This window comes from Mirounga angustirostris, unplaced genomic scaffold, assembly GCF_029215605.1.
Source record: "Mirounga angustirostris isolate CCGP_5_RB_7025 unplaced genomic scaffold, mMirAng1.0.hap1 SCAF_9, whole genome shotgun sequence".
Lineage (NCBI taxonomy): Eukaryota > Metazoa > Chordata > Mammalia > Carnivora > Phocidae > Mirounga > Mirounga angustirostris.
Window position 1 is genome coordinate 118,093,710 of NW_026991717.1, and position 16,219 is coordinate 118,109,928.

The 16,219-nt window shown below is 53.3% G+C and overlaps 1 protein-coding gene across 4 annotated transcripts in view; it reads left to right on the forward strand.

Moving 5' to 3' along the window:
• The window catches only part of JDP2 (Jun dimerization protein 2), a 38,579-nt gene extending 24,642 nt beyond the window's left edge, over positions 1–13,937 (forward strand). For all 4 annotated transcript variants that reach the window (XM_045901262.3, XM_064571387.1, XM_064571389.1 and 1 more), the window contains 2 exons: positions 5,719–5,823; positions 12,768–13,937. In XM_045901262.3, the coding sequence (XP_045757218.1) occupies positions 5,719–5,823; positions 12,768–12,953 (291 nt within the window). In that variant the 3' untranslated portion in view covers positions 12,954–13,937. The remainder of the gene's footprint in view (positions 1–5,718; positions 5,824–12,767) is intronic.
• The last annotated feature ends 2,282 nt before the right edge of the window (positions 13,938–16,219 follow it).

Below are 16,219 nucleotides of genomic sequence, written 5' to 3' on the forward strand. Positions count from 1 at the left end.
CTTGGGAGAAGACAGGAGAGGAGAGCAGAAGGTTCCAGCAGCTTGGCCCCAGGGGAGATGCTGAGGGGGAGGGCCTGGCCCCTGTGGGGTCGGGGTCGGGGGGTCAGCCAGGGTGTTGGACAGAGGGCCCCCGCCCCCCCGGCCCCGGGCTTTCCTCATTCCTCCCTGCAGGGGTGTTGTGGGCCTGGCCATGCTGGCTTGCAGAGGTCTTGCCCCTGAACTGCCCTACTTTGTGTGAGGATGCGTGGCTGGACAGGGGAGGGGCGAGGAACCGAAGCCCCTGGCTCAGTGCAGCCGTGTTTATGTGGGGGAATGTCTGGTATGTTTGGTATTTGGGTGTTTACTTCCCAGGGTGCTCATGGGTCCCTGGTGTTGAAATGTGGCTCCTCCTTGTTGGGGGGACCCTAGTGGGCCCGGCCGGGGCTAGATGTGGAGGCTGCCGGGCTGTTACTCCGGGGCTACTCATGGACAGCTTGTGTGCCTTGAAGTAGCACCCCCTCCTGCCTCCCCCGGCCCCACCCAGATCTCCTATGCCAGATTCCGCTGCATGGGGATTGGGTGCCCCGGGCCGCACTGGCACTGCCTTCCCACTTCACCTGGGAAGGCAGACCCGCAGTCGGGCCCTGCGCGAACGCTTCCTGTGTCCCAGGCCCTGCACTGGAACTCAGTCCTTGTTACAAGCTTGGCAGCTGTGCTCGGTACTTTCCTTGTGTGGGTGAGACACAGAGGCTCAGAGAGGCCACTGACTTGCCCAGGAGCACACAGGCCTCGGAGACCTTAAAGGCCAGGCTGACAACCCCTGATGCCATGAGTCTCCGCTCAGCCTGCTTCTCTCTGTCCATGCTGCGGTTCTAGCGCTCGATACGGGCTTTCAGGCCTTCGGCACTCTGGCGAGGGCTGGGGGCTTGTTCTGGATTCTTCCCCCCTCGGTTCCTGCTTGTCGCCAGCTTGATTGCTCTTACCTTTATGGCTCCGTCCGTGTGAGAGCGGCCATATGCTCAGTGCCTCGGGTTACAAAGCGTCATCGCTCTTTCTCATCCTATCTCTTTGTGGGCCCTGCCAGATGTATTTTTGGAAATGCTTATGAAATATCAGAATGCAAAATCAAGTCTGGGCGAAGGTTGCCACCATGTGAAAGCCACATGGCTTACGAGAGGGGAGTGGGGGGGGCCCTCCTGAAAACCAGTCAGCTTGAACGTGACACATCCAGTGTTCCTTGTGCAATGAATTGTTTTTATTTTAAAAGACCCAAATCAGAAAAAGAACAACATAGTCATTGCCCTCAGAGCCAGAAGCTTTACAGTCCTGTCAGCAGGATGGAGCGGAAAGGACAGGGGGCCTGTAACATAGACCACCAGCCCTTCAAAGAGCAGGAGGCACTTGGGCTCTGGGGCCAAAAGGCCTGGATTCGAAGACGTCCCTGACCCTCCAGGCAGCCTTGATATCTTTTGTTTTCTCATCTGTAAAAGTGGGGAGGGTAACAGGACTGTCCTAGATGGTTTACTGAGACTGTTTAGCCTGCTGGGACTTCTAGGCCTGAGGATTTGATGCTTGCTGAGGTGACCCACCTCTGGTTGCTCAAGCCCTTCTGCATCCAGGCTCTGCCATTTCCCCAGCTGTTCTAGAAGCATAGCTCCTTGGTGGTAGTCATTCCCCTACTGCATCCCTGGAGGACACCTTCTGCTCCTTCATTATCACCTGGCATGCCCTGACTTTACAAGGACGGGACCCTGGTGTCCCAGAGGCAGAAACCTTCTCAAACTCCCTCCAGGCCAGAGGAGGAATGTTTCAGGATAGATCCAGGGGTATGCACCATGGACCCAAGGGGCAGGAAACGCAGGCCCCTCCAGGGGTGGAATCCAGAGGATTCTCCATGTGTGCTTTCTGTCTGTCCTCTCAGCCCGTCTGAACCACTGACCTCTGTTCATGCCTCTGTTTTCTCTTTCTAATGGCTCTGCCCCTTTGTCTCTCTGTGTTCCTCTCTTTCCTCTTGGTCTCTGTCTTCACCTTCTCTGTCTAGAGCTCCCTCTCTCTCTCAGGGCCTGGACGGGGTGAGGCAAACAGGATGCCCTGCAAGATGGCATTTAGGGAGGCAATCAGTCTTGGGTGCCGGCCCTGCCCTTGCGTGAGCTTGAGAGTGAGTGTGGACACCTCACCCTGGTGCAGGCCCTGCTTTCCTCTCTGTCACCCACTGCCTCTTTTTGTCTCCCCGACACGCCTCTATGGCTGAGTGTTGGTTTCTCTCCTGACACATGGCGTTTGGTTTCTGCTCATCTGCAAACATTAGCAGCCTGATCTTTCTGCTTCTCTGGGCACAGGGCTGAAGCTGGCTGCCCCCTGGTCCAGCAGTCTGATTTCAGATTTCAGGAGGTGACTACAGCCCAGCTTGGTCAGCTGTTCACACCTCGTCCAGTCAGCTGTGGTTAGGGGTCCCCCAGCCCAGCAGCAGAGCCCTGAAAACAGGCTCTCTGAGGAGGGACTGCTCAACATGAGGACCCTCTCGGCCGTGGGTCCCCTAGCCTGTCCCTCCAACGTGAAGTGTGGCCCAGGGGTACCCCTCGCTTCTCCCCCCAGAACGCAGACAGCTTTGCCCCAGGCCTTCCTGGGAATTTGGGAAAAACAGAGCCAGAGCTAAGTTTGAGAACAGGCCCCCATCTCATGGGGCTTTCAATGTATTGAGTATCAAGCCGCCTCCCTCTTAAATATTCTCGTCCTTCCAGCTGTATCTGCAGAAAAAAATCGTCATGCCCCATTTTGGGGTTCCAGTTTTAGATGGCTAAACTGTGTGTGGCAAAAACACTCTCTGCTGTCTCACCCCCTCCCGGCCAAATGCTTTAGAGACTCTGGGGAACATCAGGGAGCAGGGGCAGTGGCCTCACTGTGGTGAGGGAAGGCCGGGAGGAGGCTGGCGGCGGCGGTCCGGGGGGCGCACAGAGCTCCCGTGGGGCTTGGGCCACAGTCAGCCTGTGGGGATGAGAAGGCTGAGGGCACTGCCCAGCTCCCCTCTTGTTTCTGGCAGGACTTCAGCTGCTGTTTTCCAAATTTCCTCAGCGGCTCTTACATAGCAGCAGGAGGATTTGGGGAAGATGCTGCACAGTGTCAATGGGGAAGGTGTGGTAATGGGGCTTTGGGGCCATTTCTTGCCTTATTGGGAGATGTCAGCTGAGGTGGAGCAGGGGTGCAGGAGAGGCCTGGGGACGGGCTTGGAGGCTACTGGGGGCCCGTGGAGCTTTAGCAGGGGTTTGCCCAGCCCAGACTGTGACCCGACCTATTCAGGATTTGTGCAGACCTGCCGTAGCCATCAGGGGCCTGCTCCGGGTCGAGGCTCCGTCTTTGGTCAGTGTGCTTCTGGGGAAGACAGGACCGAACCGCCAAGCTTTGCTGGCCTCCTGCACAGACAGAAGAGGCCAACCCTGGTGGAAAAGTCTCCTTACTAGCACCAGGGGAAAGCTTATCAGAGGCAAACATAGGCAGTAAGTCATTTTTATAATTATAGAATCCAAGCCTGGGCCATCTTTCCCTGGAATCTTTTATTTCATTCATTCAGCTAACACTTGCTGAGCCCGCATGAAGTGCCATGTTCTATCCAGGCGTTGGGGATGCTCAGGTCCCCCATCCTTCAGCCTAGCAGGGAGGACAGATACCCACATAAACGGAGAACTCTGATGGGATGTGAGAGAGATTCTCACAGCCAGGTGCTCACAGGGAGGGTGATGGCTGAAGGGGATGGATGAGGCTGGACAGGGAGGCTGGCGCAGCCCCCGATGGGGGCATCAGCCTGGCCCAATTGAGCTCTTACACGCCCAGCATTGAGCCTCTTTGAATCTGCAGCTGGAGCTGCTTCCGTTTGCCCTTGGCTTTGTGCAGGGCTGGGGTGGGGCACAGGGTCTTGTAGGACAGAGCTTGTGTCCCCCCGGAAGCGGCTGCTCTGTCAGAACCTGGGCTCGCTCCGGCCCCATGAGCCCCGCACTGCCTGGGTTGCACACATCAGCTCGGCAGTTTGTGGGCAAACCCTCTTGGCCGAGGGGAGATTGCACCGCCAGCAACTTCCTCCCGTTCCTTCCCTCTGCCTGTCGTCAGGGTTACCTCGGCCGTGTTGGGGGTGAGGTTGAGGTTGGGCGGAATCAGTTCTGTCCTGGTTTCTATTTTCCCAGATGCAGGTCAGCCAGAGGAGCTGTCACTTCTGGTTCTGTTTCAAGGGAGGCCAAGGGGTTGGGAGGTGCTTGGGTGTGGCGTGGTTGACAAGGTGCCTCTCCAGCCGGCCTCCCAGAAGGGGTGGGAGTGGGTCAGGGAGAAGCTCAGAGGTGGCCGGGAAGGAGAAAGGGCCGCCTCACCAGGGCCTGTGCTGATGGCCATGGGTGCTGGTCTCTGGCCAGGCTCTCGGTCCTAAGCTCCTAGAGCATGCCGGGAGTGCACGGAGAGAGGCTGTTTATTTTCCTGGCCTGGGGCCCTTTCAGCTGAGACCTTGTTCCAGGCCTCAGGCTGCCAGATTCACCCCCACTGGCTCAAGAAGTGAGAGAGTTGGCAAGCCCAGAGCAATCCAACGACTTCTCTAGTGGCCTCTGACTCTAAGCTGTCCTCAGCCCAGCTGGTCCCGTGTGTCCTCCAGATCCTCCTGGTAGCTAACGGACAGCGAGAGGCACCGCATCAAAGTGATCCTGATGGGTTAGGGCTGTGTCGGCCTGTGGTCAGTCAAGAGCAGGAAGGTTGAAGTCAGAGAAATCCAAGTTGGAATCCCGACTCTGCCATTTCTTAGTTGGATGGCCTTGGGCAAATGGAACCCTGCAGCTTCGGTCCCACCAACTATAAAATGGGACAGTAATAGGACCTTCCTCATTGACCATGAGGATAACATGACCTGTGTGGAAAGCATTTAACAAATAGGCATCAAAGAGCAGTTGTTGTTATTATTAAGGAAATAAGAGAACCTGCAACTTTCATTGAAAGTCAGGGTTGGTGGGCAGTGAGTTCTTCCTTCCTATTTAATGGGCCCGGTCTTATGCATGGTGAACTTTCTAATGTGTCCCGGGGAAGAAGCAAGCAAAGCTGGAGACTCAGGAAGCCTGTCTGCTTGTGTCCCGCACAGGGCACTCTGGGGCGCCCTGGGATCCTGGGATACAGGTGGGCGTCATGGGGGAAGAGCATGCAGAAGCTGGGAAAAGGATCAAAGCCGGGTGAGGAGACTGGGGAGACTGGTTAGGAGCACCAGGAGGTGGATCGGAGTCTCTGGAAGAACCAGGAGGGACGGTACCCTGGGGAGGTGGAAGAACATGGGGGTAGAACGTGAAATCTGTGTTCATGCTCAAGGCATTTCTTAAAGGAAGTATCTGGGGACCACTGGCCTGGAAAATAGTACCCAGAAGGCTCAGGCTGGGCAAGAGAACAGACCGTCACTGCCCGCTGGGTGTCACCTCTGTGTGAGGAGACTTGCCAGGCTCGGAGCCTGCTGAACTCTGGCAGAACCCAGGCAGCCCTGCCCTCCCGGGCCACCGAGCCCTCCCAGGTTTGCCCACCTGCTCCAGGAGGACCCATGGGCCAGCTGGGAGACGCTGCCATCCCACCAGCCAGGAAGCCGGCGGGCTGGCAGGCAGGGCTGGCTCGCCCACCACCGAGATGTGGGTTAGGAGGGGGATTGCCCATCTGTCTGCATGTGTCGGGAGGGAAGCTGTCCTCCAGGCCTGCCTCCGTGTCTCATCGGCGGCTCTGTGCCCCTCACAGCTAGATGAAGAAGAGGAGCGAAGGAAAAGGCGCCGGGAGAAGAACAAAGTCGCGGCGGCCCGATGCCGGAACAAGAAGAAAGAGCGGACGGAGTTTCTGCAGCGGGTGAGCAGGGCAGGGGCCGGGGCGGGGCGCCTGTCTCGTTCTTCAGAGCGGGCTCGGCACCAAAGCCTGTGGAATCGAGGTGGACCGGCCCGCATCTGCCCACGGGGCCGCCACCCCTCTGTTCTTCCCTGCCTCCCATCCAGTGCCCTTTCCCTGACCCAAGACAACCCAGGGCCTCTGGCCTCAGGTCCGGCCCAGCCAGATCCCAGAAGGCCAGAGAAGGTGGGAGGAGCCAAGTCCCCTCTCTGAGGTCAGACCCTGGTGCCAATTGACCCACATGGCCTAGGACTGCAACTACTCCTTTCGAAACCCTGGTGGCAGCCAAAGTTGTCTAGGGTGGATGTTAACATAGGTGATAACCGCCCAGCTTCTGAGCGGTGGATGAAGCACCTGGAGAGAGAGAAGTTCCTCCCTTAGCTGCAGGGGGCTCTTCCAGCCCTGCATCCCTTCTGGCTGCCCTCAGCCCCCCTGAGGGTGGCCCCCAAGCCTCTGCCCCCGGGGACCAGAGGTCAACTCTGCACTCGAAGGCCGGCAGAGGGGATCACCTCCCTCCCCAGGCCTCAGAGCGGGTCCCCGCCCTTACACCTGGACTGTGCCAAGCAGGGTGTTTGTTCTTTTCCCCTCCGGAGTTCTAGCTCTTAGGCCTTCGCTGCGTCTCAAAAATGATGGATGGCAGTGAAGGGACATGACCAGGAAAGCTAATCAGTCCAGGCTGGTAGTTTCCAGCCTCCCCACTCTGGATCACTTGTTCATTACTAAGTAATGATAGTCGCAATAATAATCCATGGGTCCGGCTCTATTCTATAGGATGCAGCAAGTAACAGAGGTTGCTAACATTTGTAAAGTTGGGCAGAGTGCCAAGTACTGTAAGCATATTATCTCTTCGTTGGCATATTAACTGTATGAGGTCAGTGCCTTCATTATTGTCTTTCTACAGATGGGGAAACTGAGGCATGGTGGGGTTAAGTTACTTGCCCAGGTCCCTCAGCAATGGAGTGGTAGAACTGAGATTCAAACCTGAGGCTACTTCAAAGCATTTATTCTTAACACTCTGCTATACTAGCTCTAATTCATTCGTTCATTCGTCCGTGTGTTTGTTCATTCTTTCACCCAGTCGTTGATTCGCTAACAAGCATTTTTATCCATATACTCAGTGCCCAGCACTGTGTCAGGTGCACTGGGGACACACAGGAAGGAGCAGACATGGTCTCTCCTGTGGGAGCTGGAGACACAAGGCTGACATGGCCTGGGTTTTCCCTGATGCTGGGGAATATATGGGTCTCTTCTCATGCTTACAACCAGCAGAGAGAAAATCCAAGGTCACAGGTGTAGACAGCATGGGGCCATGGGTACACCAGTGGGCTCTGAGTATCTGGGGTAGGTGAATGGCCATTACAGGTGGAAGTTAGACTCCGAGAGCTGGGAGCCTTCTTGGAAGAGAAGGTGGACCAGCCCTGGGCTGGAAGTTTTCAAGAAGTTTCCAAGGCACAGGTCTCACACGGGCCTTGTAGATGGATGGAGAGTCCCACACCTCATTTCCAGCCCTGAGTGCCCGCAGAGCTGGGTAAGGCACAGCAGGGAGCAGAGAAGTCTCACACCAGATCTCTGCCTTCCAGGGCTTGTCAGCCAGTTAGCAGGCAAGATATGCCAAGTGAACACACACTGGTGCGGTGAATGGCGCCAAATGAATGGTGCTAGTTGTTCTGCACATTCCAGGAACATTTGCTGAGCACTTACTGTATGCAGATATTTCACATGCCTCATTTAATCTTATAACATTCCAATGAGATAAACATTGGTTATCCCCATTGTAGAGATTGACCTATAGCTCAGAAGAGGTCACACCAGAGTCACACTGCTAGCAAGTGTTAGAGCTGGGATTCATTTATCCCTTTGCTTATCCATCCATCCATCTGTCCATCCATCCATCCATCCATCCATCCATCCATCCATCCAATCAGTGTGTAGTGAGTACCTGCTGCAGAGCGGACAAGCAGGCGATGTCTGCATCGGACAGCAGATAGAAGTGGGGACTGGTTAATGTGTGCTGCACCTCGTGTTGGGCAAGCCCGGTGGGCCGTGAGAACACACCATGAGGCCCTATCCTAGCCTCGGCTGAGGAAAGACTGCTATTGAGACATAGACGAGACGTAGGAGCTAACAAGATGAAGGTCAGGGATGGAGGGGTTAGCAGGGACAGTGCAAGCAAAGGCCAGAGGCAAGAGGTGCTTAAGGATGTGATTACGGAATTGAAAAGAATGTCAGTATAGCGGGAACTTAGAGTACAAGGAGGAGAATGGAGGGGCAGGCAACCGCCCCCCCCTTGCTATGTAGGGTGATCCTCTGTGCTTCGCTCTCTGGGGCAATCCCCCTTTATGCCTCTGGTCCTGGCCTATTTATTAATAGCACCTGCTTTTACTCTCACAAGTGTCCCCATTATGATGATGGATTATGTAGTGATGGCGAGCAATGGAAGGTTTCAGTGGGAGAGAGACACACCTTGGAAAGATCCCTCTGGCTGCAGTGTGGGGCAAGGACTGGGGCAGCGGGAAGACCAGTTATGTGGCTGTGGTGCTGTCCCTGGTGGCCTCAGGGTCTAGGAGGGAGGTTTGGGCAGGCCCGTCTGGGCGCATCCCAGTCCCCCTCTCCTCCCAGGCTCCCCTCTTTCCCTCTGGCCTTGGGAACAGAGTTTTGTGTGAGGTTTAGGACATGGATGCCGATGGCTGTGTTGATAGCCAGTGCCCACAGACCTGAGGAATTCTCTTGTAATTTATTTATTTATTATTTTTTAAAGATTTGTTTATTATTTGAGAGAGAGAGAGAGAGAGAAGGAGCAGAGGGAGTGAATCCCAAGCAGACTCCCCACTGAGCGCAGAGCCCGACGTGGGGCTCCAGCTCACGACCCCGAGACCATGACCTGAGCCAAAATCAAGAGTCGGATGCTTAACTGACTGAGCCACCCAGGGACCCCTTGTAATCTATTTTTTAACAGGTAAAATATTTATAAGGCTCAGAGGTACAAATGGATATGTGTGTGTACCTCCCCCCCCCCCCCCACCTATGTATAATGTAAAAAGTCACCTTCCCATCCTTGACCCCCAGACACCTAGAGCTGCCCTGGGAGACTCTTAGAGCCTCTCCGAGGTCGCCCGCCTGGACCAGCCGAGTCCTTGAGGCAGCCAGGGCGACCTCGGTACCTCCTCCGTCTGCAGTGAGGGGCAACAGCCCCTCCGCTTCACCCTCCGGGAACTGCTGCGCCTGTCGCACCTTCATTCCCAGGGCTTCGGTAGCAGGAACCCCAGCTCACACTCCCATGGTGCTCTGCACTCTTCATGGCCATTCTCCAAGCCTTGATGGTCACAAGAAGACGGTGACTCTGGGAGGAGGCGAGGCAGCCCCCACTCCTCTGACGAGGATTCTGAGACTCAGAGAGATGGAAGTTTGCTCAAGGCCCCACAGCAGCTGAGGCAGGACTAGAGCCCAGGGCTTCCTCTCCTGCTCCGCACGCTGTTCGGGTTGCCCGGGCTCTGGGAAATTGGGGATCTGGTTCACAGTGACATAGCTCAAGTGGCAGAGTCAGGATTTTAATTCAGACCGGTCTTTGGGGCTCAGAAGTGGCCACACCAGCCTTCTTCCCAATACTTACCCAAAAAGTTGGGAAGTAGAACTCTATTTTAAGTGGATTAGGGTAACTATTTTTTAGAAGATAAAATCAGAGAATCTTAATGCTTAAAGTCCCCTGGGCCAATCATTATATTTTCTGGGAGGAGACGGAAGCCCCGAGAAGGGAATTGACTTGGCCAAGGTCCCACAGCCAGGATGAAAAGCCCGCACACCCAGCCCCTTACCTGTATTTTTTCTCCCGCCTTTGCTAAGCATGATAGTAGAGACAATGTTCTTTCACTTGCACTAATTCTATTCTAAAACAACAAATGGTTTCGTTTTCTCTAGGGCAATAAATATCTACCAGAAGGCAAAACGATAAACAAAAATGCAAGCAGAGTTATTTGCTTTGTAATTAACAGGTGAAGATCCTAGCCCACGTTTCTTAATTAATTAGGAAAACAGATCAGGTGATTGCTGTTATAAAACCACAGATGACTTCTACAATCATGGTTAAAAAAAAGATTCTTCTGAACTCATCTTCTACTTACACAATAAATAAAGACGTAGCACCACCCAATAAAACTACAAAGCAGTCAGTTACATTCCGACAGCCAGCCGGTCAGAGTTTAGGATATTCCATGATATACTCTAACATTTTAAAACCAACAGAACGCCGTGCCATTCCGATGATGAATGTGTGCGTGAAGCCACACGCCTATTTGGGTTTTTGTGTGACACAGATGTTCACCCATGAAGTTCGTTCGACATGCATCATTTAAGGAGGTAGATTGGTGCCTAGTACTGAATGCTTTGGGTCTGACCCTGGCCCTTGCACGTCCACTTTTAACGTCCACTCACCTGCAACCCAACTGCTTCCTTGCCATCCCCCAAATGGCAGCCCCTTACCCCACTGCAGCCCCCCCCCCCGCCCCCCGCAAGGTCCACAGGCAGCCTCTCTCATTCTCCAGATCCAGCCAGTCACCTGGACCGGCCAGCCTTCTTTGAACCATCCTCCTCCTCTGCTGCTTCTTCTCTTTTTCGTAGGTCTTTGCTCAACGCTAAAATAAAAAATTCCTTAAGCCTCCCTAACCTTTCAGGTGACAAGGGGCTTTTCCTGTGTGAGTTCATTTAATCCCCATGAGCATCATCTTTTTATATTTAAGATAACTGAGACTCAGGATAGTTAGGAAACTTGCTTTAGACTCTGATTCCAGACCCTAAAGCTTTGCCTGATGTGGCTCTAAATCTACCTTCCAGAAGGCTCTCTACCCTTCTGTCCTAAAGTGACCTATGGTCACAGTGGAAGATTTCATCTCCTAAACACATCTTAAGCTTATTTCCCAAGTCTGTGTCCGTGTCCACTCAGGGTTCCCTTCCTGATGTCCCACCTCCTCCACACCAACTGACCTTCTCAACCCAACCATTTTTTATACCCGAGGCCAGACCTAGCCATGTAGCCCTCCTGTAAGGCCTTCTAGCCCCCTGCACTCCTGATGAACACATAGTAAGCTCTTCCCTGCTGTATGGACCCTGATTCCCCCAGACATTCATTATACCTGCAAGTCCTCAGCAAATGTGGATGGGTGGATTGAACAGAGACTCCTAGAGACAGAGGCTCAGAGGATTCAAACTTGGAGCTAAAACCTTGGCTCAGGGGAACCAGATGGTCAGAGGGTTTGCGAGAAGTCCCCAACATCACGAGCTCATCAGATCCAGTGAGCAGGCAGCTAAGATTAGCACTTAACTGCCCCCAGCTGATGGGTCATAGACTCATGGTTTCACTTGGCGTCTCTCTCCTGGCTTCCAGAGATGGCAGTACCTTGGAATTCTGAGAACAGGGGACAGGGCCAGCCTCCCTGTCACGCTTCATCCTGTTGAACCAAAAACCACCATAGCTGATTTTTAATATTTTCCCCTTGAGCATTTTTTTCCTTTTTTTGAGGCTGTTCTCCTTCAGTGTCTGGTCACGAGGACTGCACGTCTCAGCAGTCTGAGCTGCCCGGGCTCTCATGCTGTGACCTCAGAGACCAGCACAAGGACAGTTCAGGCAGGCCGGCGGGTGAGAGGCAGACAGCAGCCCTGGGATGTGTGTGGGCCCCACCGAGGGCCCCGAAGACCCCCCAAAGGGGGCTGAGCTCAGCCCGGCCCTGCCTGCCGGAGGGCCTGGCCCCTAGACCCCAGCCAGCATCACCCCGCTCAGTTGTCACACATGCAGTGGCAACCACAGCTTGTTCTTTGCCTGATACGCTTTGCACAACCTCAGCTGTTGACATTTTGTCTAGATAGTTCTTGTTGTGGGGCCGTCCTGTGCAAGATGGTTAGGAGCATCCCCAGCCTCCACCAACTAAATGCCAGCAGCAACCCCCTCCCCACTTGTGACAACCAAAAATGTCTCCCGGTAGGCAGAATCGCTCCTAGTTGAGAACCACTGGGCTAAAACTTTGCTGGCCCTTGAGTCAATTCCAACTCTCGAACTGGTTGCCCGTTTTCAGACACAGTCCAATAAACATCATTCAGGAGCTTTCCTGTCTTAACTGTTTTGACCGCCCCCCCCCCCCAAGACTTGAATTGGTATGCTCATCACCTACCCACCCTCTGAACAGGTGAGCTCCCCCCAAAATCAAATCGCCAGTGTTGCTTCTTTTCCTTGGAGTCTCTCCAGCTGAGCTGGAAGTTCACTGGGAATCTCACTTGAGATGTAAAACTTTATTTTGGATCCAGAAGGATGACAGTTGATTGCCTCCCAATGAGCAAAGCTTCTAGATAACAGGGGATAAAGAAGAGGCTGTTTAAATAATTGGGGGCTAATAATCAGGAAGCCCACGTTTTAGGAGGACTGACATGACCACACTGGGCTCGAGATCCCACAGGCCAAAATATCCCCAACATACCTTTACACATCACACATCCAAGCACTTTGCCACCCACTGCCAACTGTGGGCCACATCCCCTCTGGACCCTTCATGCACCTGCTCTGGTGCCCGTGGGCCTCGATTCTTCTCCCACCCTTTGTTTCTGGGGCGAGGGCCAGGAGGCAGGAGAGCGTTGGCATATTTGCGCGATTACAAAGAAGTCACTGTGGCTGGAGTGGATTGAGTGAGGGGAGGGAGGTGGGACCCGAGAAGGGCCGCCCCCAGAATATAACCTGGGTTCATCCCCCTTTGACCCTGGCCCAGGTCACCGGTGTGATGGGCACCCCTGCAGGAAGTCACTTACTCCAGTGGGAACGTGGCAGGCAGAAAACAGGCAAGGGCCAGCTGGGGATGCCTTGGACCTCCCCAGAGGCAGAGCTGGTCCCCAGCGAAAGCTTACAGCCCGTCTCTGTTTCTGTGCTCCAGGAATCTGAGCGGCTGGAACTCATGAACGCGGAGCTGAAGACCCAGATCGAGGAGCTGAAGCAGGAGCGACAGCAGCTCATCCTGATGCTGAACCGGCATCGCCCCACCTGCATTGTCCGGACGGACAGCGTCAAGACCCCCGAGTCGGAAGGCAACCCGCTGTTGGAGCAGTTAGAGAAGAAGTGACCGTGGGCCAGGAGCAGGACGAGGAGGACGAGGAGGACGAGGAGGAGGATTTGGGAAGAGGGGAGAGACCGAGGGCTCCCAGAGGGCCCTTCCTTGCTGCATGACAAACTTTACAACGAGGCGCAGCCCAGCCCGCTGTGGCCGGGCTTTTTTTGTGAAACTCCGATCAGCCACACGAGGGGAAGAACTGGCTGACGAAACCAGAAGGACCAAGCGCTGAGACCAAAGTAGACGCTCGGGTGGGGCTGCCCTGCCTGGGGCCCAGCTCGAAGGAGGCAGGACAGAGACCCCTGGCCAGAGAGACACCCGCACCCAGTGGCCTGGGGCGCCGCTCCGGCCTCTGCACCAGGGCACCCACGGAGGGACCTCAGAGCAGCCAGGAGAAGCCATGGGGTTGCAAACGAAATGCGGCTGGGGATGCAACTCCGAGTCAGACTGCAACCCGCCTGCCCCCAGCCCTGCCTCCTGACCCTGCTGCGAGGCCGGAGGTGGGGAGGGGCCTGCTGTCCCCCCCCATCCCCCCCGCCCCGGGGTCCAGCGTGGGCCCTGCCGGAGTGGCAGCTGGGACACACCCTCGCCGGCCCCGCTGGAGTTTGCTGCGGGCACGAGGCGCGGGCGCCCTTCCAAAGCACATACTCACCGAATGTTTACAGACTGGCTGTCCTGGCAGGGCTTTCAACTGCACATGTTTTTTTATACTTTCTTTTTTTTTTTTTAATATTTTTTACAAAAAAAAAAGATTTTATACAAGCAATATATATATGGATTTCTATAATCACTCGATGTGATATAGTATAAATATGCTATGGTTGGTTTGTTACGAACAGATACCCAGCAGTTATGGCCATTGTGTGTAACTCCTAAGTACTGTAGTAGTCTCTGGGTGTTGGGGATGGCTGGGGCGGGCAGGGGGTGCATTTCCATCCTGGTAAACCCTTCATAGTACTCAGTCCTGTATCGCTCAGTAAAAGTTACTCTTACTTACTTGGCTGCCTCTTGTGGTGTCTGCCTAGGGAATGGGGTGCAAGGCACGCTCCATGGGCCTCCCGGTGTGCGGTGTCAGAGGATGTTTGGAGCATCTGCTATAGGCCCTTGGTTTTCACAACAGCCCTCCCAGGTAAGTGTCTATATGCCCATTTTACAGATGGGGAAGTTGAGGCTCAGAGAAGTTTAAGAAATCTGCAGTACTTCCTTTGTCTCTTCCCTCCACGCGTATACCCAGTGCCTGCCCTGTGTGTGCCGGGCAATCTACAAGGGGCCGAGTAGTCACCATAAAATGATAATTACCTTGTTCTCTGCCAGTGTGGATAGTTGCTGTTTACCACATAGTGCAAATGATTTAATGTCTTCTATTCTCTAAAGGTGGCTGCAGAGTTTGTGTTCTGGCCATGTATCCAGTTCCTCTAGTGATAAATGCTGGGATCCAAGATGCCTAGGTTCATTCGGCTCCTGCATGGCCACAGTCATCTGTGTTGGGCTCATCATCCCCTCCCTGGGCCTCCCTATGCCTTCCTGCCAGGTGGTCATAAAAAAGGCCTGTGCCCAGAGTTGCTATGAGAATCGACCATGCAATCTATAAGAAGGACAAGACCCATTAGCAATCAGATGGGCAGAAACCAGTATGTGTTGGTCAGGATACGAATTACAGGGAACTTACACAGGCCACTAGTGGGAAATCGGTGTGAGCCCGGTGTAAAGCAATTCGGCAATAACCGGAGATGCTGAAGCTAAACACGTCCTTTGACCCGGCAATTTCCCTCCTACCTTGGAGGAACTCTAGCACAGGGACCCAAGGAGAACGATAAGAATTTCACTGAAGCTCTGTTTGTAATAAAGAGAAACTGGAAACGACCTAAATACCTATGAACAGAAGAGCAGATGAATTGTATTTTTATAAAATCAAATATTATTCAGCAGTTAAAAAGAATGAACCAGAGCTCCATGTATCAGTGTGGATAAATCTCAGGAACACAGTGTTGAGCTGGAGAGGACAGCAAGTTGCAGAAGGATATATGCAGTGTACCATGTATGTAATCTTTCTGAACATGTGAACTAATATTTTACTGTTTACGGGTACACACAGAACTGGATAGTAGAGGTATAAAAGCATGCATAGGCCTCCTATCAAAATCAAATATCAAAATAAGTAATGGGGAATGCTCCTGGGGGAGGGGAGAGGGGGTCGAGGGCAGGATCTGCAAGGCTAAGAAGGACACTGGGCTTCAACTGTACGTGTAATATTTCATTTATTTTTAAAAATCTGGATCAAATGTAGAATAATGTTAGAATTTGTCAGAGGTGAGTGATATTCTTCACATTCTTCTGTATGCTTGGTATGTTTTATAATAAAAGAGAACAAGCCACAGCACAAATAGGTTTTGTTTTTCCATTCTTTCCTTAGCAAACTCAGGAAATAAAAACAAAATCTAAAATTACAATGGAGTTCCAGCATATGCTCTTTGAATTGATGCAAGTTTAATTAAATGCCTAGAGGGAGAGAGAGACCATTCAAAGGGTGTGATTTGTTTAGGGGGCCTTATAATTAGTAAGCCCAAGCCCAGGGGTGAGGGTGTCCAGGGGTGAGGGCACCTTGGGTAGTGTTGATCTGCTTCTTTCAGTGGGTCCTGGTCCCTGCTTTCTGCAAACATTTCTCCTTAAATGCTGACTTTTTCATCCCAACCCCTATGTAAAATGCAATCCACTGCACCTTTAAGTTAAGGTTTGAAGCAAAGCAAAGGGGAGGCATTTTAAAGACCTGAATGCAGTTTTCACAGACATATTCATTTCTTGTTGTTGCCCTAACAAATTACCACAGATTGAATGGCTTAAAGCAACACAAATTTTATTATTATTTTTAGAAGATTTTATTTATTTGTTTGACAGAGAGAGAGCACGAACGCATAAGCAGGGGGAGAGGCAGAGGGAGAGGGAGCTCTGCAGGGAGCCCAATGCGGGGCTTGATCCCAGGACCCTGGGATCATGACCTGAGCCAAAGGCAGACGCTTAACGACTGAGCCACCCAGGTGCCCCAGCAACACAAATTTTAGTATCTTAAAGTTCTGGAGATCAGAAGTCCAAAATGGGTCTCACTGGGTCAAAATCAAGGTGTCAGCTGGCCTGAGTTTCATTTGCAGGCTCTGGTGAGGGAAAATCTGTTTTCTTGCCCTTTCCAGTTTATGGAGGCTGCCCACATTCCTTGGCTCGTGGCCCCTTCCATCTTTAAAGCCAGCAATGGCTGGTTGAGTCTCTCTCACGTCACATCACTC